Genomic DNA, 22,278 nt, shown 5'->3' with positions numbered 1-22,278 from the left:
AGCGCCCGTCGCTCTGCCACGGATGTCAAACTGTCCAGCTCCGTGCCTACAATAGAGCCTGCCTTCTTCACCAGTACTTGCAAGTACAGTAATATTTGTACACAAAATTTCGTTTACGTAAAGCAAAACCGTTCCCAAATATGTATGTATTACCATTTGAACGTCAAACGAAAAACCGAATATCTTGAAAACTGGTCGTTTTTCGAAAAAAAGCAAACAAACAAGAAATGCTTAGAATGTCGTGCTTTACCATAATATCGATGTGAAATTATCAAAATTTTTATATTTTGGGGGAAATGTTTCAGGTAAAGTACCACTTCCGGTTAGAGGCAATAGTTCAAAAGTTGATAGAAATTTACAGTTTGATCCTTAATACTTGAATGCAAAATTTGGTTGACCTAAGTAAAAGCATACTCAAGTTATCGTGTTTACACACACACACACGCACACACACACAGACATAATTCCAAAAATGGTATTTTCAGACTCGGAGAGGTCTAAAATGTTGAGATTCGTCAAAATCTCAAAATTTCATTTTTGTACGATTCCGATACTTTCCCTATACTTCATACACGAGAAAGTCAGGGAGGTGGTCTAAAACGTCGAGATTTTGACGAATCTTGACCTCAGATTTTTAGACGATTCCGATACTTTCCCGAACGTAATCAACGACAGGATGCAGACCCATGCTGCTGATGGTTAGCCGTTTCAAAATCCTTGGGTTCTATAAAAGATGCAAACTGCCTCTGAACACCCCTGGATGGAGGGTCTCGATGTGAAGAAGGAACACAAATGCAATAAGATCAACAATAATGGAAATAGTGGCTTCTTCAAATTCTTCCAGTTACCGCAATAACCACCTGGCCCTGAACGTCAATGAATTGTCAATGAAATCGTATTTGTCTCCTTTGTTCACCTCGAAGGAGGCTGATCTGACCAGCTTAAAGTTTACAGTTTGATACCTTAGCCACACCATCTAAAATTTGGCATTCGCCACCCTAAAGAAACAAATAAGAGCCAGTGAGCAGGAGTAAATGACCAGCCTCGTGGTTTACAATCCAACACTTCAGCCACTAGGGAGCCACGCTGTCAGTAACAGCACCTGACGTTCTCACATTCACACAGAGTGTCCATGCTGAAGATGGAACTGACAAGCTTGTGGTTTACAGTTCAGTGCCTTAGCCACTAGGGGGCCACACTGTCCAGCGAGCGACATTAACCGACTTGTTTGGGGTCACCGAGAAACAGCAGTGCTGGGGACTGAAGCAGCGGCCTTCTGGTTTTCAGGCCAATAGGGGGCCACGCTGTCTACAAAATGTCTTTGACCACCCTAAGGTCAGTCAGTGCTGACCCAACTGGTTTATGGCTCACAACACTTAAGCTCCTAAGGGGCCACACTGACAAGGATGTGCTATAAAGTGAGAAAGTCTGGGCCACCCTAAGAGTCCGAGCTGAACCAGCAGCCTTATCTGTCACGGTCCAGAGGCTCAGCCACTTGGCCGCAATGCCAAGACATCATGATGACATCATAATCTAAAAAATGTGGTGGCAGCCTGCCAGCTATGACTCCCCACACGGGCTCAGTGAAGAATGTGTCAGAAGCTCAAGTGGATGAAAAACAAACGCCATACGCAGCTGTCTGGAAGAATGAGAGGAGAACGAAACAAAATGTCCACTTTGTCAGGATAAGAGTGCATTAACTTCTAGGAAACAGCAAACTTAAAACACCACCATCAATTCTGTCCTCTTGTTCTGTCACATTTGTTCCCAAGCAGTCCTACAGACTGATGTTTATGCAATTATGTTGACGTCTCGTACAAACAGTATACAGTACATCATACTGTACATGAATACACTCAAACACAGAGGTCTCTGTATACTTAGCATATCTATAACATGCACACATGTACACATAACGTCTAAATATATTATATAAATATATATACATACACACACACACACACACACAGACAGAATATATATGTATATACATATATGAATTTGTGAATTTCCCATTGGGATTAATAAAGTATCTATCTATCTATCAACTACAGTATGCACACGTGCAAGTGCCTATGTGTATACACACAGCATATACAGTATAATATTTAATATAACGCCTCACTGTGACGGGAACTGACAAGTAACAAATTTTTAATCTTCTTTCTTTTCAGTCATTCTGGTGTGTACTCACAGCATGTTGTGTGTATATTTATATTTCTATGTATTTATTTATTTAAAGAGCTTCTGAAAAAGGCAAATTTCCAAAATGGGACATTTCCAAACTTCCTTGGGACAAATAAACATCCATCTAACATTTTATATTATATATATATATATATATATATGTATGTATATATACATACATATTTATACACACATTATATACATATACATACACATATTATATCATATATATATATATATGTGTATATACTACTGTGTGTATCTCTATATATAAAAGCCAAATATTACCGACTCACTCATCACGAAATCTTCCAAACCACAAGGACTTGGGACTTGAAATTTGGAATGTAGGTTACCCTTGGCCCAAAGGTGCTCACTAAGAAACGGTTTGAAAAATTTTGTGGTCCAAGTGCGAAATTTCTTATAGTTTTTTAGACCCATTTGTATGTCTGTCCACTTTTCACGAGAGAACTACTTCACTGATTTTTTTCTATAAATTTGCTTGAACATTCTGTTGATTTTGCGACTTTCTCATTGCGCTAAGTATCGCAAGTTCGCTTGCGTTACCGATTTATTAGCACGAATACAAGAGAAACTCATTGGATTGTGGGGAGGGGGGCGGAGCTCTCCTCACTCACACGTCTGCCTCAGGGCATAACCTTAACTCCGCTTAGTTAGCGAATGAGATAACTACTTAATGGATTTACATCTTTTTTTTTCTATAATTTGCTTCAACATTCTGGTTGATTTTGCGACTTCTCTTATCGGGCTAAGAATCACAATTTGCTTGCAGGAGCGATATATTCGCATTAATCCGAGAGAGAGAGAGGCGAGGCTGCGGGCTGAGGGGAGGGGGAAGAGTGATGTCAGGAGTGGGGAGCTGGGCGGGGCCTCCTCACTGTCCTGTTTCACTAATACACGGGTGAAGGTGCAGGGGATGACTAATACATATTATATATATATAACTGAGGGCACCGTGGTGGATGTTAGCAGATTGCTGGCCAACCACAAGCGTTACCTGGTAGGTAACCACCCATACAATCAGATTGTGACACAAACTACGAATGCCGTGAATGTAATTACCCCGATCTACATGCTGTCAAATAAACGAACCACACGCCGTGGCGCAACGTTAGGGGCATCGCCTCTGGCGCTGACGTCCGAGGTTCGATTCCCGAGAGGGAGTGCAGTGGAGTGTGTACACCTGATGAGCCCAGAATGAGGGCGAAACATGTGTCGCGTACTCTTTGCATTTATTTGACAGTAAACTATTTCAACCATATATATATATATACACATACACACACACACACACATATTGCATAGTTTACTGTCAAATAATGCAAAGGGTACGCGACATGCGTTTCACCCTAATTCTGGGCTCATACAGTAAACTATGCAACATTCTATTATCTGCTTCTCACAACTGAGGGCACCGTGGCGGATGTTTGCCGACTTGCAGACCAACCACAAGCGTTACCTGGTAGGTAACCACCCATACAATCAGATTGTGATTCAGACTATGAATGTCATGAATGTAATATACACACACACACATACATACATACATATTATATGCATTATATATATATGTATATATACACACATACATAGATACATATACACATAAATATATACATACTGTATATATACATATGTATGTATGTATGTATGTATGAATATAACACACACACACACAGTATATACAAATATACAAACACAAGGAGTGCCGCAATGGGCTTCAACAGGCCCTGCCTTCTGACAGCCCCCCTGCCTTTACTCTCTAAGAAGACTAGGAAAGACTCCCCCCCCCCAAAAAAAAAACCCTTGTGGGGAAAACATGGAAAAAACCTTGGGAAAGGCAATTCAGAGAGAGTCCCCTTTCCAAGTAGGCTTGGTGTGCAGTGCAGTGCAGTGTCATAAAAAGGGGGTCAATACAACACAATACTCAGAACAGAACACAAGTAAAGCTCAATACAATACAACAGTGCAGTAGTAATATTACTAGTGCAGAGCACAATTGAACAGTAGAGGACATCACATAATAGAATTCAGATTTGTTCAGAGTATATCACATGCATACACAGTATACTGTACAGCAGTATTATATATATATATATATATATATATATATATATATATATATATATATATGTATATATATATATAGATATATATATATAGAGAGAGAGAGAGAGAGAGAGAGAGACAGACACTCTATTTAACACTTGTAGACACCTATCCCTGGTGTCACTCTGTGGCCCGGTGTCCGTCACTTAACTTTGCTGTGCTCTCTGTAAACAGCTCTGACTCATCCTGCCCTTATAAGATGTCTTTCTATGAAGGCATCAGCTTAATATTTAAGCGTAACCAAATACGTTTAGTGACATACTGACTGAAAGAGTTCCTAAAATTCAGTGTACCTACAGCAAGTATGGCAGCAGTGAATTTCACAGGTGTTATTTGTCGCCACTTTGAAGTCTCCATAACACACACACACACACACGTATCAGGTAGCTCTGGACTTGATGAGCCAAGACATACTGCAGCTTCCTCATTTTACGTCCACCCGGGTGAGGGGGATTTCGGTTCCAAGCTGCCGTCACGAGTGTCACATCTCCCGGTATCATCAAGTTCAAGGTTTTCCACGTTTCAATATCCTGGATAACTGCCGTGAAATGGTCGGGTTTGAAGCGGGGCTGCCCACAGTTTATCTCCGTATATTTAATTTTGCCCGTTTGAATACGGCTGTCACATCTACAGTGCGCTATGTATTTTATTTCTGGAGAATGTGCAATACGAAAGGCGCTACATATGAAATAATTAATAGTGTTATTATGGATTGTGTCTATTTTCCCAAGTTGTTAACATTCCATCTATTAACAGTATGAAAAAATTCGGGCACAGCATTTTAAAAAGTTAAAAGTCAAAGCTATAATGCGAGGCAGAAAGTGTTAGCGAGGTAAGACATCTTGAACCCTGGCGAGCAGATAAGGCGGCGACGGGCAGCACGGCGGCTCAAGGCGCCACACTGCGAGTTCGGTTTGATCGCAAGCCTTGAAGCGTGGGTGTTGTTCATCTCGCAGATGAAAGTAGGTCATGCAGCTCGCTCCTGTGTTGGTTGTACCGTCAATGCAGGGCCATCTGAAGAAAAAGAAAAAAGATGTCCGACACTGTCCAGTGTGTTCGACGTTTGTGGAGTGCCAGCTGTTACCGCAGCTGATGGTGAATGACAGCAAAGTAACATCAAGTGAGCCGTCACGTGATCAGGAATAAGGACCTCCGAATACGACTGCGGGCTTTGCTCGGACACGCGCACATCGGCAAAAGGGCGAAAACACTGAAAGTAACTGAAGATTCCTTAAGAAAACTTTTATTACGATATCACAAGTCTGGCGAGGCAGGGCAGGTTAAAACAAGCAAGCCCTGCATAAAAGTGTCACCATTGACAAATCATGCCCGCTAATTTACAATCCGGGTTATCTTGAACAGCGCCGTTTTACAGATTGTTGAGCGTGAAAATACTACGAGGTTTATCTCTGTAATGAAGCTAAAAGGGGGTCTCTGCGCACGGTGACCGCGGGATGCTGGGTCTCCTCACGCCTGAACGTGTCGTTTATTTATAAAGATGTCTGTGGGACTTTAATATCCGTTACATAATTACACCGGGGAGGACACCGACGGGCTCCAAGTAAACGCAGTGCAGGAGATAAAAGGGATGCAGATCTGCAGAATCTTCTGTCAAACGGCATCTTTAACGGGTCTACCAGAAAAGAACTGGAAAGCGCAGTTTAGGTGGCAGGGTCTTGGGAGTCGAATTCACGCGCACCGAGCTGCCTGGGCGGACGGCTCACGTTTCAGATTCTGTCAAATTGGGGGGCTTCGACAGCTCAAATGGTTTAAAATAAGAAAAGGAAGCAATAAAGCGTCCCTTCTTCACGGATTAATTTATACCTGCCGGCTCAGAAGGGCTTCCGACGGACAAGGTGTCGATCTCGGTAGAAACCGGCCCGGGATTCATCGACGAATACAGCGCAGGTTTAACGGAGCGCAAAATTAAAATTGACTAATGAAATGTTGAAATATAAGCTGCAACTAAAATTTACAAAATTATGTTGGGCGCGCGATGAGACGTTTCAACCGCTTCAAAAAAAACGGATCTCTAATAATAATCCGACCTTTTATTTTATTATTAAAAGCGGCGCTTTTCCTTCTGGCAGCCGTCAAGAGAAATGACAGCCACATTTGGAACAAACCCCGGACGGGACGCGGGCACACAATGCCGTCCTGGCCAATTTACACACCAAGATTAGCCCCGAGTTTGGATTATGGTGCAAACGGGGAGAACAGAATGTGCCATCGCCACACAGACAGTGCACGCTCCGGGCCATCAGGCAGATAGATGTTTACTACTCTAGCGAAATCGTCCATATTGAAAAGTGTTAAACACGTTATATGACACTGGAAACTTTTTATAAAGGTAATGCAGTTATAAATTAGTTGACGTAGATAGATAGATAGATAGATAGATAGATAGATAGATAGATAGATAGATAGATAGATAGATAGATAGATAGATAGATAGATGATGGACATGAAAGGCACTATATAATAGATAGATATGACCGGGTCATTAGGATAGATAGCTAGAAGCAAAAGGCACTATATAACAGAGAGACATTCAGACAGATGGACAAATATGAAAGGTACTGCGTGGTAGATTATTAGATAGATAGATAGATAGATAGATAGATAGATAGATAGATAGATAGATAGATAGATAGATAGATAGATAGATAGATAGATAGATAGATAATGGCTTTCATATATCTTAATTGCGATAGACAGAAGTAAAAGGCACCATGTAACAGATAGTTTGACAGGTACACGTGAAATGTATCGTATATTAATTGATACCTGGAAAGATGGGTATGACAGTGACTATATGATAGACAGACACAACTGGAAGACGTTATACAATAGATATTTAGAAAGAAGAGAAAGGCACTGTATAACAGATAACTATAGAAAAATATACGTGAATGGCACTCTAAAATAGATGTGGAAGGCATCATATTTTAATTGATACATGGAAAGATAGATATGACAGACTTTATGATAGACAGATCAGCAGAAGTGAAAGGCTCTATATAGACAGATGTAAAAGGCACTATATAATAGACAGGAGAATAGATAGCTATATGGATAGAAGTGAAATGCACCATATTTTAATTGATAGATGGAAAGATAGGTATGACAGTGCTAATATGACAAATAAAACTGAATGGTGCTATATAATAGACCGCGAAAGATAGAAGTGAAAGGCACTATATAAAAAGATGAACTGAAAGATAGCTAGACAGCTAAATGTGAAAGGCACATTATAATTGATAGGTGGAAAGACAGGAATGACAGTAACTACAGGACAGAAGTACAGAACTGAAAGATGGCATCTGATAATTAGACAGAAGTGATTGGCACTATATAAAGAGATAGCAAGATACTGTAGAAAGATAGACGTGAAAGGTGACCAAAAACAGATGAATATATGGAAAAATAGGTATGACCGGGTCAATAAGATAGATAGCTAGAAGCAAAAAGGCACTATATAATAGAGAGACATTCAGACAGATGGACGAATATGAAAGGTACTGCATGCTAGATAGATAGATCGAGCTCTTCATATCTAACAGATAAGAGAGGCGATAGATAGATAGATAGGGCACTACAGATAAACAGTTATTCTATAACACTTTCACTTCATTTTAATATAATCTAATTTAAATTTGTTTTTTCTTTGCATGTAATTACTTTCTTGACATCTTGTAAAGCACCTTGAGCTACATCGTTTGTACGGAAATGTGCCATAGAAATAAATGTTATTGTCATTGAAGCCACCATTCAGATTGAGGTCATCATATTTTTAGTTCTCTGAATGAAAGGCACTATATAGATTTGTACCCTGCATCAATAAATCACATTTTTATGTCACCGCATGATTTAAGAAGATGCAAACGCAGTAGGTGCAGGCGGTTAAGCTTAATTCTTTATATAAATGAAATTATTATTATTAAATAAATGGATGGAACTCGGGTCTTCGTGATTATTTGCCTCGGATTCAAATTCCAATTCGGTAAACTCTGCGAGGTGAAGACTGAAACAGGACCTTCGCGGCGACTCCCCGATGCCCAAACTCAATCCAGTGGACCCTCTGACCTGTTGAACTAGTGAGCATTTTGTCCCGATGCCCTTATTTACGCTTTGCCGTTCAAAAACTGAAAATGTTACAGTAATGAACGGCAAAGCGTAAATAAGGGCATCGGGACAAAATGCTCACTAAGAAGGCAGGTTTGACTTTCTGTCCAAGCCCACGTGCAGTAAACAGTGCCCTTCATCGGTAAGCGTTTACTTTGAACCCAGTAAAGTTACATTAACCCAACTCCGAATGAGTTTTAGTTTTCTTGGCTAAGAGCTCAGTGCCCCGTGTTGTCACATCAGGACAATTTCGGAGTTGAGCCCACTGGCCGGAGCTTTCCTCTCACAAACAAGATGCGAGTCAAGTGCCCCCGAAATCGGACAACAGAAAAATGAACCTCCGATGTATTTATTAAGCACCTCGACATCAAGGAGACACAAATGAATCAAGCAGAATTGGATTCGCCCAGCGCCCGTGAAGATAAGGAGAAAGCTACACGTACCTATGATCGCTTTGTGTGTTGTATTCCCCATTATTCACCACAAGAATATCCGTGAATTCCGGCTAAAAAGTCCTTCCTAGCTTCCATTGAAGTGCCCAGGTATAAAAGACGCGTGCCAAAGATCTGTAGGTCTCCCTCCTCTGTGCCTCTCCCGGCCGCCTCTCTGCTGTCACTGATCCGCTGCGCTGCGCAGCGCTCCGCTCCGACATGCGTCCAAGCAGCTCATTTCCCAGCGCGGCCACACTTAGCGGGCGCGCACGAGCGCACTTAAAGCCACAGCGCCCCTCGCGTCGCGTTCACTTGACAGAAAGCCCCGGCGAATCGCGCACGCGCCTACAGTACGGGGTGTCGCGCACAGAAAGTAAAACGAGGTGACAAAAATGGATAATTAAAAAAAATAAAATAAAAAAGGCAGCGCCACAGAAATTCAGGACGGCAATCAGTGAGTAGAACAAGCATAAGTCTACAATGTGGGGTGGGGGGGCTTTGATTGTGCGAGGGGCTTACGGCTTCCAAAAGGCTTTTAAATGGTCAATTTTAGCTAAACACAACACTTTCAGTTGAACGTTATTCACTTATTCTTTTCTTTGAAACTCAGAACATGAACTATTAAAGCACAGCTCCTGAACACTGGGGAACACGCAGTCATGGGGACACTTACTGTATGTCCATTATTAGGAGGGCATCCCGTCCAGAGAGCTCCTTTGCTATAAGTCTGTTAGCTGCCAGGACAGGTGGCAGTCCCCTGTAATCCTGAAAACGAAGGGATGTTTTTGGAGGATATGCAGTGCCTCCAGAAAGTGTATTGTTGTGCTAAAGTCTTTGATCTTCGAGAGCCCCCCCATACCACTTCTCAATCGGACATCCTTGAACGACTTACACAAAACCCCATTGAAGTGAAATATCTCAAGTACTTGGTTGAAGACCCTTTGCCATCAGTTCCACCTCAGTCTTCTGGGATTTGACAAGACAAGCTTTGCACACCTGCATTTTCCGTCATTCTTCTCTGGTGGTCCACTGAAGCTCTGTCAGGCTGGGTGATGACACTCAGGGGACAGTTATTTTGATGTTACGATGGGTTAAAGGTCAGGGTCTGACCAGGCCATTCCCAAGCCAGTTCTGTGTTGCCATTGCTTTGTGCTTAAAGTCATTGCCTTGATGGAAGGTGAACCTTTGGCCCTGTCTGAGGTCCACAGCACTATATAGAAGGTCTTCATTATGGATATCTCTGTACTTTGCTCTGTTCCTCTTTCCCTCAACCCCTGATTAGTCTCAAAGACCCTGATGCTGCCACCACCATGCTTCACCGTTGGAATGCCATTGCACAGGTGAGTGACCGGCTGGTCCTGGTATTCTCCGGCCATAACGCTAATCTTGTTCCTCACCGTCCTTCAGGTGCCTTTCTGCCTTCTCCAAGTGGGCTTCACTGTGTCTTTTACAGAAGAGAGGAGTCTGTCTGGCCACAAAGCGCAGAGCAGTAGAATGTTACAGTGGATGGTCGTCCTTCTAGAAATTTCTCCCATAGCCATACAGGATCTCTGGCGCTCCACCTGAGTGTCCAATTGGTTCTTGGTCTCCTTTCTTACTATGGCCCTTCTCTCACAACTGTTCAGGTGGCCAGCTCTCAATTTAAAATACTCAACTGTAAATTTACAGTAAATTAACCACACTTTTACAGTATTTTCATATTATTGTATACTAGCTGCCCCTTGCAGCTTCGCCCGTGTAGTAGTGAAACAGGACAAACACTAAAAATCGCTAAACAAACAGGTATCGCTAGCTAAGCGGAGGTGAGGTGCGCTCCAACACGTAACGACAGGTAGAGCGACTCAAACAGAGGCTGTCATAATAATTCTTTGCATTTCTATACAGCTTTTCTCACTACTCAAAGCGCTCAGCAATTGCAGGTTAAGGGCCCAACAGAGCAGAGTCCCTATTGGCATTTACGGGACCTTCTGATTGCCAGTGCAGATCCCGAGCCTCAGAGCCGCCACTCCGCGAGTGTTTAGTGAGTGAGGAGTGACTTCCCGCTTCCCCCTTCCCTCGGCCCGCTGCGTCTCTGTCTCAGATTAGCATGAATATATCGCTCCTGCAAGCAAACTATGATTCTTAGCGCCATGAGAGAAGCCACAAAATCAACCGGAATGTTCAAGCAAATTCTACAAAGAAATCCATTAAGTACAGCAGTTCTCTCATTTGCTAGCTAAGTGGAGGTAAGATACGCCCGAGGCCCCGCCCACCCCCACGGGCCGCTGTGTGTCTCTCGGATTCGTGCAAATAAATTGGTACCACAAGTGAACTCTGACACATAGCAGAATGAGAGAAGTCGCAAAATCAACCGGAATGTTCAAGCAAATTCTACTGGTCAATAAACATTTTGCGACTGGGATTCTATCATCTGTACTTTAACAAATTTCACTTGCTGACTCCAAATCTGAAAACCGTTTTCGTCCTGCAGAACGTCCCATTTTTTTAGTTATGATGTTCCAGGTCTTGGACAGCTAGGCTGACTGGACAGTAAAGGCGATGCGTTTCAGCATTTAAGACGTAAGTTTGGTCTCAAGAAAAGTGAAGCCCAAATTAAGGGAGGTGTTTTTGTTGGCCCTGAAATCCGTGAACTGATGCTTGACGAGGAGTTCAAAAGGAAACTGAAGCCCACTGAATCAGCACCCTCACTCGTGTGGGTTGTCCAGAATTTTCTTGACAGTCACAGAGCAGAGAATTATACTGAGCTTGTGGAGAACCTGATGAACGTATATCAGCTTACGGGATCCAGAATGTCACTGAAGATGTCATTTTTGACATTCTCATCTCGACTTTTTTCCACCAAATCTAAGTGATGTCAGCGATGAGCACATGGGGAAAGATTTCATTAAGATATAAAGGTGATGGAAAACTGATATCGGGGAAAATCTATTCCGAGCATGATGGGTAACTACTGTTGGTTCATGCAAAGAGAGATGGATGTGTAGTACAAGCGCTAAAGCAAGTGCCACCAACATTTTTGGGCACGCTGACCTCACTTTTATATTGAGGTACATTGACATAAATATGTTTTAAAGTGTCTCTGGTATTGTCTTCTGGATTGTTTTCAGATTAAAAATCAAAATGTTGGTGGGAGGCGGCACGGTGGCGCAGTGGGTAGCGCTGCTGCCTCACAGTTGGGAGATCTGGGTTCGCTTCCCGGGTTCTCCCCGTGTCTGCGTGGGTTTCCTCCGGGCGCTCCGGTTTCCTCCCACAGTCCAAAGACATGCAGGTTAGGTGGATTGGCGATCCTAAATTGGCCCTAGTGTGTGCTTGGTGTGTTTGTGTGTGTCCTGCGGTGGGTTGGCACCCTGCCCAGGATTGGTTCCTGCCTTGCGCCCTGTGTTGGCTGGGATTGGGTCCAGCAGACCCCCGTGACCCTGTGTTCGGATTCAGCGGGTTGGATAATGGATGGATGGATAGATGGATTTTGGTGGGACAGAGTCCAAACTCCAGATATCGTGTTGATATATTGATTTTCAAAAGTGTCAAAACGGCAATGATGTGTATCTCAAAAACTTGACGTGCTAGCTTAATTCCAATTTCACATATGAGAGCAGTGTAAAAAACTTAATAGAGAGCTGCTCTGAAGTTCCCAGTAGCAAACAAAAAATATTTTTTTGTAGACCAATGAGAGAAAAAACCCGATCTAAATCCATTAAGTAGTTAAAAGAGGACAGACAGACAGACATTGGATTTTTATATATTGCTCAAAAAAATTAAAGGAACTCTTTTTAATCCGAGTATAACATCAAGTCAGTGACACTGGTGGGCTACTGATCTGGTCAGTGAAGTAGCAGAGGGGCTTGTTCATCAGTTTCAGCTGCTTTGGTGCACTGGTCAACAATGAGATGACCCCCAAAACAGGAATGAATGGTTTAACAGGTGGAGGGAGGTCACTGACATTTTTCCCTCCTCATCTGTTTTGTCACTCGTTTGGCATTTGGCTACAGTCAGTGTCACTACTGGTAGCACAAGGCCATACCTGGACCCTACAGAGCTGGCACAGGTAGTCCAACTTCTCCATCAATACATGCCTCCCATTGCCAGAAGGTTTGCTGTGTCTCCCAGCACAGTCTCAAGGGCATGGAGAAGATTCCAGGAGACAGACAGGCAGTTCCTCTAGGAGAGCTGAACAGGGCCAATCACAGAAGGTCCTTAACCCATCAGCAGGACCCACTGGCATCTGCTCCTTTGGGAAAGGAAGAACAGGATGAGCACTGGCAGAGCCTACAAAATGACCTCCAGTAGGCCACTGGTGTGAACGTCTCTGACCACACAATCAGAAACCGACTTCATGGGGAGTGCCTGAGGGCCCGACGTCCTCTAGTGGGCACCGTGGAGCTCGATTGGCATTTACCGTAGAATACCAGAATTGGCGCCCTGTGCTTTTCGCAAATGAGAACAGGTTCACCCTTAACATGTGACAGACGTGAAAGTGTCTGGAGAAGCCGTGGAGAACGTTATGCTGCCTGTAACATCGTTCAGCATGACCAGTTTGGTGGTGGGTCAGTGATGGTATATCTGGGGAGGCATATCCATGGAGGGACACACAGACCTCTACAGGCTGCCAAAAAAAAGCAGGGCCTGTTAAAGCCCATTGAGGTATCCCTTGTGTGATTTTGAGCAATACCAGAAATAAACTGTTTGTGTTGTTGTTTTGTATACGGCTCGGCCAAAATTCCATGATCCCAAATCCAACTCTTTGTATCGGTGGCAGGTCCATCTCTTTTCAGTCATGGGCTGATCAGGACATTGAGACAGAGGGGTCAGGTCTACTGAGGATTTCAGTGGGTATTCACCTGCCCATGTAAAGCCGTGGATATTCAAAGAGGTTGACGCAAACTCAAGGTTTTCTAACACTGGTTTAAAGAAAGTCGCCCAAATCAGTGACAACTACGATAAAAAAAAAAAAAAAAAAAGAAGAAGTCATTGTGAACTATCAAAACATGGGATCCAAAAGTGCTGTACAACCCCAAAACTTAGAAAGCGGAAGAAGATTATTGTTCTTTTGTGTTTGATAAGCCCTATTCTGACAGGTTTTGTTTTATTCCAGTAGGTGGGCTAAAGTTGGTTATTTACCGGCAGTGCTTTACGCTTTACCAGATTTCCCAGTTCCCTTTAGTTAATTTATGGGTACCATCATTTCGGACTACATCAGCAACCCTTATTTATAATAACAATGTGCCTGAGTGCACCTTCAAGGGGTCTCACGTATAAACTGTGCGTATGCACAAAAATGTTGTGTAAGCCCGTTTCCACGCTCAAATCACGATGTATAAAACCTCTACTGGGTGTAAAGCCTCGCACATTTTCATGGTAGCTCCAACCTTGGCATACGCAAGTTCTCTGCTCGGTTTTGCAGACTGGCGGCACCCAGCGTCAAAGCAGTGCTACTGTTCCTGTGTGGTTACCCTTTCTTATTTAGATTCACATCCCTGACGCGGCTTTATAAATACACTGAAATTAACCGCATATTGTTTATTAGTTTAATGCATCTGATTGTAATTAACCATTAAAATTATTATGGTTCACGGAAAGGTCAAACTATTCTAAATACCAAAGCTGCTTGAGCGTTGTTACTCTCACTACACCTTCTTCTTCTTTCAGCTGCTCCCGTTAGGTGTTGCCACAGCGGATCATCTTTTCCATATTACTCTCACTGCACCACTTGGAGTATTTATATCACTGTATCTGAGTGCGAATCACAGCTCTACAGCAGCTGATCAGAAAGAGAATTATCGGTATACAGCATCAAGCACACGCCGCCTCAGCCATGCTGTCTATTTGAACTGCTCTCACATGACAAACACTTCAGAGCCTCTCCTGTACGGACCTCGCGGTTCACAAACAGTTTCATCCCAAGAGCTCTAGATGCATTCAATCAGTCCATCAAGTGCTCCTTGTAGAACTGTTTGTATTTATAAGTACAATGACCTCACTGGAAACTTGCACTACAGTTATAATATTACACAACCTGAGCCACTTTATAAAGCGCGTATTTACATATATTTTTAAGATGAAATGCAGGAAAATATGTTTATTATACAGATAAAATGTTAACATTTAAATAATCTTTATTGTTAATAATTAAACATGTGAGGACACGGTGGCACAGCACTAGCGAGGAGCTGGCGCTCCATTCACGGATTGTTCCTGCCTCTCGCTGTATTCTTGCTGGTGCTGACGCGACACTAGAAGGATAGATGGATAGAATAATTAAACATGGACTACGAAGATATTTCAATATTCTTTAAAAGTTTTGAAGAATCGGCGTTCTAAGCTTACAGATGGCTTAACATCTATTACAGAACTGATTGTGTGGCGATTGGGAATTTGGAGAAAAAAAAGTAAGGACAAGAACTGAGGGTTAGTACATTTGAAAAAGACAGTACTGCTGCAATAAATTATTTCATTGAAGGTCACGCACGGTGCAGCAAGCATCTTGCGTGAGATATGAACAATCACTGCGCCACTGTGTTCCCATGTTTAATAACATGCTTTAACTCCTATCATCATGAAAATGATATCAAGTATACATCTCAGGATTTTAATTATTCAGAGAGCTGTAATATCACGAATGTAATGGATTCAGTGTCCTGTCAGAGGAAGAGAAAGCCCGTTTAAGACGCACGTAGTGATTCACACACATAGAGCACATAGAAGAACAAATACAACACAAAGCATTTAACATGCTACTTTAGTTACGATGGGATTTGAGAAACTAGTAAATTAAACGATTTTAAGATGAAGTTTATGATGTTCTACTTTAGTGACAAAATAAACTATGTGATTAACGTGGAAATTTCGAGATTAAAGTTGACATTTTCCCACTGTGTGCCTATTTTTTTTTCTCTGTACCCTAATAAGCTTTCATATGACACTCAGACAGTGGGCAACGACTCGCCTTTTAACGGCAACTTTGATATCTGACAATTTCTTTTTAATTTCGGGCACTGTGTGACTTTGTGAACTTGAGCTTTCGAGTTTCTCCGACACACTATGTCACTCGATCAACTTCCTTTTATTGATTACACCACTGTTTAAACCAACAAATAGTATGTTTTTCTTTGCCTCCACTTGGTATTCGCTGAAATTCTTCTGTTCCCCCCTGTGCTTTTGCCATTGTCTTTTCACAGAACGCTGTGCTTAAGGGCTATTTATATTGATTTGCATATTCAAAGAGGTGTAATTCTGGGAGGAGTCTGGGGAGTGGCAGCAGGCACGTGTGTTACTTTTCACGCAGACCGGGATTTATGTAGTGGAAGAACGTGGAAGTTGGCATTCGCACAGATTTATGCATCTGGATTTTTTTGTGCGTACGCACATTTCCGCTTTTATCTGTTATAGTGTGAATTCTACGCACGGCCTTATACATGAGGCCCCTGCTCTCCTATACAAAGTGTGAATATCAGCACACCAACGGACCTCCAAGTAGATAGAACACTATTTCTCCCCAACCTCCCCATGTTATTCAGCAAGCCTCGACAGTTGTTTATTTCTTCTTGAGGCACCGTGTAAAATAATCATCATCATCAGAGGACCTCTTTTACTTTAGTGCTGTCTGAATCACTCGACCAATGTACTTTTATGGACATGACAATTCACATGGGATATGTTGAACCTGAAGGTCACCCTCCAAAGTTCTTCTCAGGTTTGTGGTACCACCCTGGACTGAGACAGGGTGTGGCCACTAACTGTCTGTCTGAAACTAAAAACACAGTAATAAAAGCAGTCTCTAATTTGCATCCAGGATTATAATGTAACAAATCCTGTCCCATCAAGTGCCCCGTCTACTCTTTAAAGCCACTGCATACCCAAAGGTCAATTCATGTCACTGATAAAGAGGAAATTTTCACAAAAAAAGGAATCCATAATCGGCCGTAATGAGAATTTAAAAAAAAAAAAAAAAAATCAGCTAATTGAGATTCCTAAAAATTCTGAAAATAGCAAGAGATTCAGCAGGAGTGATATTAATAGAACGTGAATTCAGTTATCGTGACTCATCTCACGGTGCTTCAGCGTGGCTTTGTGTCTCTGATCTCAGGATGCATCATTAAGCTTCATGCAGAGTTCACAGTAAGAGAAGCCAATGCACTTCACTTCCTAACGAATTCTTGAGTAGAAAAGTAACCAATATGGAGTCTCGACTGCCTTTCATGTTACAAATGAAGTCAAGTTTATTTATAAAGTACATTTAAAACAAGTAGCATTGACCAAAGTGCAGAACAGGATAAAATTGAATATACTGGAGATGTAAATATGGTGTTACGTTTCAGCGGGTTCAAATGTCACATTTATTTCTGTTTTGTTTGTTTTTTTTTCTGTTATGTTTCATGTGTTTTTTTGTGGGTGGACCCCCAAGAGGCAGCTCCACCTGCCCATCACTGTCAAAGGACTGTGCTTAGCACTATAAAGGCTGAGGAAATCCCACAGTCCCTTGCGGTTCATTGAATGCGCCAGTAAGTTCTTTAGTGTTTACGGCTTCTTTTACTTCTTTATTATTATTAATTTTCTGGATTTTTTGACCTCCATGCTGTCGTCCTTGGAATTTGTGCACTGGGACGCGTTTACCTCTGGATCACCTTGTTGCTTCAAGCAGCTCCTTTTGCCTTTGTACTCCTTGGAGCTTATTTTTCTGCCACAGAGAATTTTTTTTTACAAAAGTAAATCTTAAGATTCTTTTTCCTTTTTATGACTAACTGGGGTTTGATGGCTTCCTCCCTGTACTGGACATTTTGAGGTATATTTACGGAATCTGTATGCTAAGAAACTGAAACATACAGTAGAATAAAAACAAATAGATGAGACAAAATTAGAAATGAGCAATTTAAAAACCATTAACCATAAATGTAGATCTAATAACAACAGTCAAACCGTGACACAGCTTCAGAGCAACTACTACAAAGGAACCATCATCAGGGTGGATATAAATGGGGTGCGCACTCCGAACATCGACATGCTACTCTGTGGGCACACTGTCACCTACTGGCTGCTGTTTATGAAACTAAAGGTGTGGTCACTAGATAGATAGATAGATATGAAAGGCACAATATAATAGATATACACACACACACATATATATATATATATATATATATATATATATATATACACACACACACACACACACACATATATATACACATATATATATACACACATATACACATATATATATATATATATATACATATATATATATATATATACACAGATAGATAGATATGAAAGACACTATATAACAAATAGATATGAAAGGCACTATATAATAGAATTTAGGCACACAGTTCTTAAAGTCTGCGGTATTCATAAAGGAGTGCCGTTTGTGCAACTGAAGGGGCTGGCATTAGAATACAGACACACACAGAGAAGTGAAATGATCAACAACATAAACAGGAGAATCAAAAATGAACAAAACAAACTTTTGATAAGAGACACGAGAGGTTGGGCATTTAAAACTGAAGCCAGGAAGCACTTCCTTATGCAAAGAGTTGTGGGAATCAGGAACAAACTACTGAGCCAAGGAATTGAAGCAGAAACCTTGAGAACCTTTAAGAAGAATCTGGAGAAGATGTTGGGACAGCTGAGCTATGAGCTAAACAAGCGGCCTTGATGGACTGAATGGCCTCCTCTTGTTTGTCAAATTTCTTATGTTCTTATGTACTGTATATTCTAATTCAGGCGTGACTAAAGTGCACAATGCAATGAGGTTTAGTAGAAAACATTTCACCGTAAACCAGGGCTGTCCAACCTTGGTCCTGGTGGGCCGCAGTGGCTGCAGGTTTTCATTCTAACCATCTCCTTGGAAGGACTCAGACCCCGTAGTTGTTTCTTTTTTCCTTAATGAGCAGCCAAACAATAATGTGACACAAAACGAACCGCCACATGACCAGCTGACCTGAAAATAAAGAAAGGTGATGGTCTTGGTCACCAAAACATCTCGACGGTGGTCTTAGAAAAAAACAGAAAATCAAACAGTGTGCTGTGGCAGAATGAGAACAGCAACAAGTCCTGATATTCAATAACGGCTTTAATTAACAGCAAGAATTGGCTTCTCATTAAGAAAATGAGTGGAGTGAAATTGGCTGGAGTTTGATGTCCCAATTTAGCTGGTCATTGGTTGGCTCGTTTCACGTCTCAATTCTATTTGGCTGCCATTCAATTTAGAGGACTGAATCCTTAAAAACAGGGCTATTAAAATGAAGGGAAAAGGAGTTAATTAGCAGTGAAAACTGATTAGGAAAAGGGTGAGAATGAAAACCTGCAGCCACTGTGGCCCACCAGGACCAGAGTTGGACACCCCTGCCGTAAACATTTCAGTTAATATAAAGTAGCTTGCCTGTTTCGTGTATTTGACTGCATAGCAGGTGAGAACCGGTTAGGAGAGGAACTTGGAGTTGTTTAAACTGACATATTAATCACAGGTTTGGGGGGCAGCAAAGACAAAAAAAAAAACCCCACATTGGTCCTTAAGCCACAGCCTCACATGGAACATCAATTGGTAGAAAGCCGGAAGAAACTACAGGCCAGTGAGTTTAACGTACATCTCCAGTAAATTAAAGGAAGTAATGACTAAGGAAAAGATGGAGCAGCACATGGTAAAGACAGGAGTTTAACTGAACAGTCAGCATGGGCTCCGAAGAGGGAGGTCATGTTTTACTAACAGGCTGGAATTCTACGAGGAGGCAACAAAAGGATACGACCAGAGTGGAGCATTCGGGACTTTGAGAAAGCATTTGATAAGGCACCACATGAGAGGGTGTGCATCCAACTAAAAGAAGTGGTAGTTCAGGGTGTGGTGTGTCGATGGGTTTTGAGAATTGGCTCAGACACAGGAACCAAAGAGTGATGGTGCGAGGAACCTCATCAGAATTGGCTGATGTTAAGAGTGGTGACCAGCAGGGGGCAATGATAGGGCTGCTGCTATTTTTAATATCTATAAATGATTTAGACAGGAATACAAGTAACAAGCTGGTTAAGTTTGCAGAAGATACCAAGATAGGTGGATTAGAAGATAATTTGGAATCCATTATATCATCACAGAGGGACTTGGGTAGCATACAGGCTTGGGCAGATTTGTGGCAGATGACATTTAATGTCAGTAAATGTAATAATATTACACATAGGAAATAAAAATGAGAGGTCTGAATACACACAAGGGGAGGTCTGAAAATCGAGAGACCATCTCATGAGAAGGATTTAGAAGGTGTAGTGGACTCTAATCAACTACCAGACAGTGTTAAGAAGCCATTAAGAAGGCTAACAGAATGTCAGGTTATATAGCGCCTTGATGTGTGGAGTACAAGTCACAGGAGGTTCTGCTCAAGTCTTTATAACACACTGGTGAGGCCTCATCTGGAGTCCTGGGTGCAGTTTGGGTCTCCATAAAGACAGAGCAGCACAGGAGAAAAGCAACTCAGCTGATTTTAGGACTACAGGGGATGAGTTATGAGGAAAGATTAACAGAGCTGAGCCTTTACAGTTTAAGGAAAAGACGATGAAGAGGAGACCTGAGTGAAGTGTTTAAAATTATGAAGTGCATGGGATTGAGACGGTGACTTTAAAATGAGTTCATCAAGAACACAGGGACACAGTTGGAAACTTGTTAAGGGGAAATTTCACATAAACTTTAGGAAGATTTCCTTCACACAGAGAATGACAGACACATAGAATAAGTGACCAGGTAGTGTGGTGGACAGCAGGACTTTAGGGACTTTCAAAACTCAACCTGTTATTTTAGAAGAATTAAGTGGACAGGACTGGTGAGTTTCGTTGGGCTGAATGGCCTATTCTCATCTAAATCTTTCTAATGCTCTAATAAATCCAGAGAGTTGTCAGAAGCCTTTAAGAAGGCTAACAGACTGTCAGGTTATATAGCGCCTTGATGTGTGGAGTACAAGACCAAGGCGGTTCTGCTCAAGATTTATAAAACACTGGTGAGGCCTCATCTGGAGTTCTGTGTGCAGGTTTGGTGTACAAAAAGACATAACAGCACTAGGAAATGTCCAGAGAAGAGCGACTAGGCTGATTCAAGGGATACAGGGGATGAGTTATGGGGAAAGATTAAAAGAGCTAAGCCTTTACAGAGATGAAGAGGAGACCTGACTGAAGTGATTAAAATTTTGAAGGGAATTAGTCCAGTGGGTCAAGATGGTGACTTTAAAATGAGTTCATCAAGAACATGGAGACACAGTTGGAAACTTGTGAAGGGGAAATTTCACACAAACTTCATGAAGTTTTTCTTTACACAGAGAGCCACAGACATAAGGAATAAGTGACCAAGTGATATGATGGACAGGAGGTCTTGAGGGACTTTCAAAAACTCAACTTGATGTTACTTTGGAAGAATGAAGTGGACAGGACTGACAATCTTTGTTGGGCTGAACGGCTTGTTCTTGTCTAGACGGTTCTCATGTTCTAGAGGACATACAGAATTTTGTGCCTAACCAGGATTGGTTTAACAGCACAAGACATTCACATGAGAGGGGATTTGACCCCTGATTGGTCTAAAATGGAACACAACACTAATGTCATTAATGAAATCGCGTCCTCATTCCTACATGTCTGTTAAAACTGTCTGGAGTGAAGACGACCACAAAGGGAGGAGGAGGAGGAGGATGACACAGTCTGATGGCTGTAGGCCAATTAAAGGTAAACCCAGGTGGAAACTGTGACTCCACAACAAGCCTCTGCCTCCCTTCAAGCTCTTGTTTATGTGTGGCTTTCCATTTCGCAATTACAAATCCAGTTTTTTTAACAGCACTTTTGCTTCACACATCTTGTGGAAATTTGGCTTTACGGCTGCATATTTGTTCCGCAAATAATAAATATACGAAATCATCGTGTAATTATAGAGCGCGTCATTCACTGTACGACTTGGTAGACACTGTGGCTTCACTTCAGAATGGCTGCTGCTGCTTATTGACACAGTTTTGGTATTCATTTAAAGGAAAAGGGTGGCAAAACTCCTAGGGAGTGTAGTATGAACACGTGCCTATACGCATGTTTTGAGTGCTTTTTGTATATTTTATTCATTAAGAATTTACTGTGAAGGTCAATTTTCATTTATTTTCATTTCACCCAGTTTTTTGTTTACTCGACACGAGAGGCTTCACATGAATACATTTTATCACATTTGTGACGTCACCAGACCGAATGGTATAAATACAGCAGCATTTCCATTCTGCATTATCCCTCAGTTGGATTTAAAAAAATCAACTCCTTAGTGTCAGTTATAGTAATAATAATTCTCTATATTAATATAGTGATTTTCTCGCTATATGAAGTCACTTCAACCACCATTAATGTGTAGTATCTACCTGGATGAGGCGACGGCAGCCATTTTTGTGCCAATACACTCAACATC

The 22,278-nt window shown here is 41.8% G+C and overlaps 1 protein-coding gene across 3 annotated transcripts in view; it reads right to left on the bottom strand.

Annotated features, from left to right (window-relative positions):
• Positions 1-22,278, bottom strand: part of neurl1b (neuralized E3 ubiquitin protein ligase 1B) — a 380,729-nt gene that overhangs the window by 93,785 nt on the left and 264,666 nt on the right. Inside the window, exon 1 of one of the 3 annotated variants that reach the window (XM_028813134.2) lies at positions 8,886-9,209. The exons of the other annotated variants lie outside the window; for them this stretch is intronic. Within the exon in view, the coding sequence (XP_028668967.1) occupies positions 8,886-8,916 (31 nt within the window). The 5' untranslated portion in view covers positions 8,917-9,209. Of the gene's footprint in view, positions 1-8,885; positions 9,210-22,278 lie in introns of those variants that run through there. 3 annotated transcript variants of the gene reach the window in all.

The sequence above is a fragment of the Erpetoichthys calabaricus genome, chromosome 11 (genome assembly GCF_900747795.2).
Source record: "Erpetoichthys calabaricus chromosome 11, fErpCal1.3, whole genome shotgun sequence".
Taxonomy (NCBI): Eukaryota; Metazoa; Chordata; class Cladistia; order Polypteriformes; family Polypteridae; genus Erpetoichthys; species Erpetoichthys calabaricus.
The sequence above is the reverse complement of the archived record's forward strand: the minus strand, read 5'-3'. Positions and strand labels throughout refer to the sequence as shown.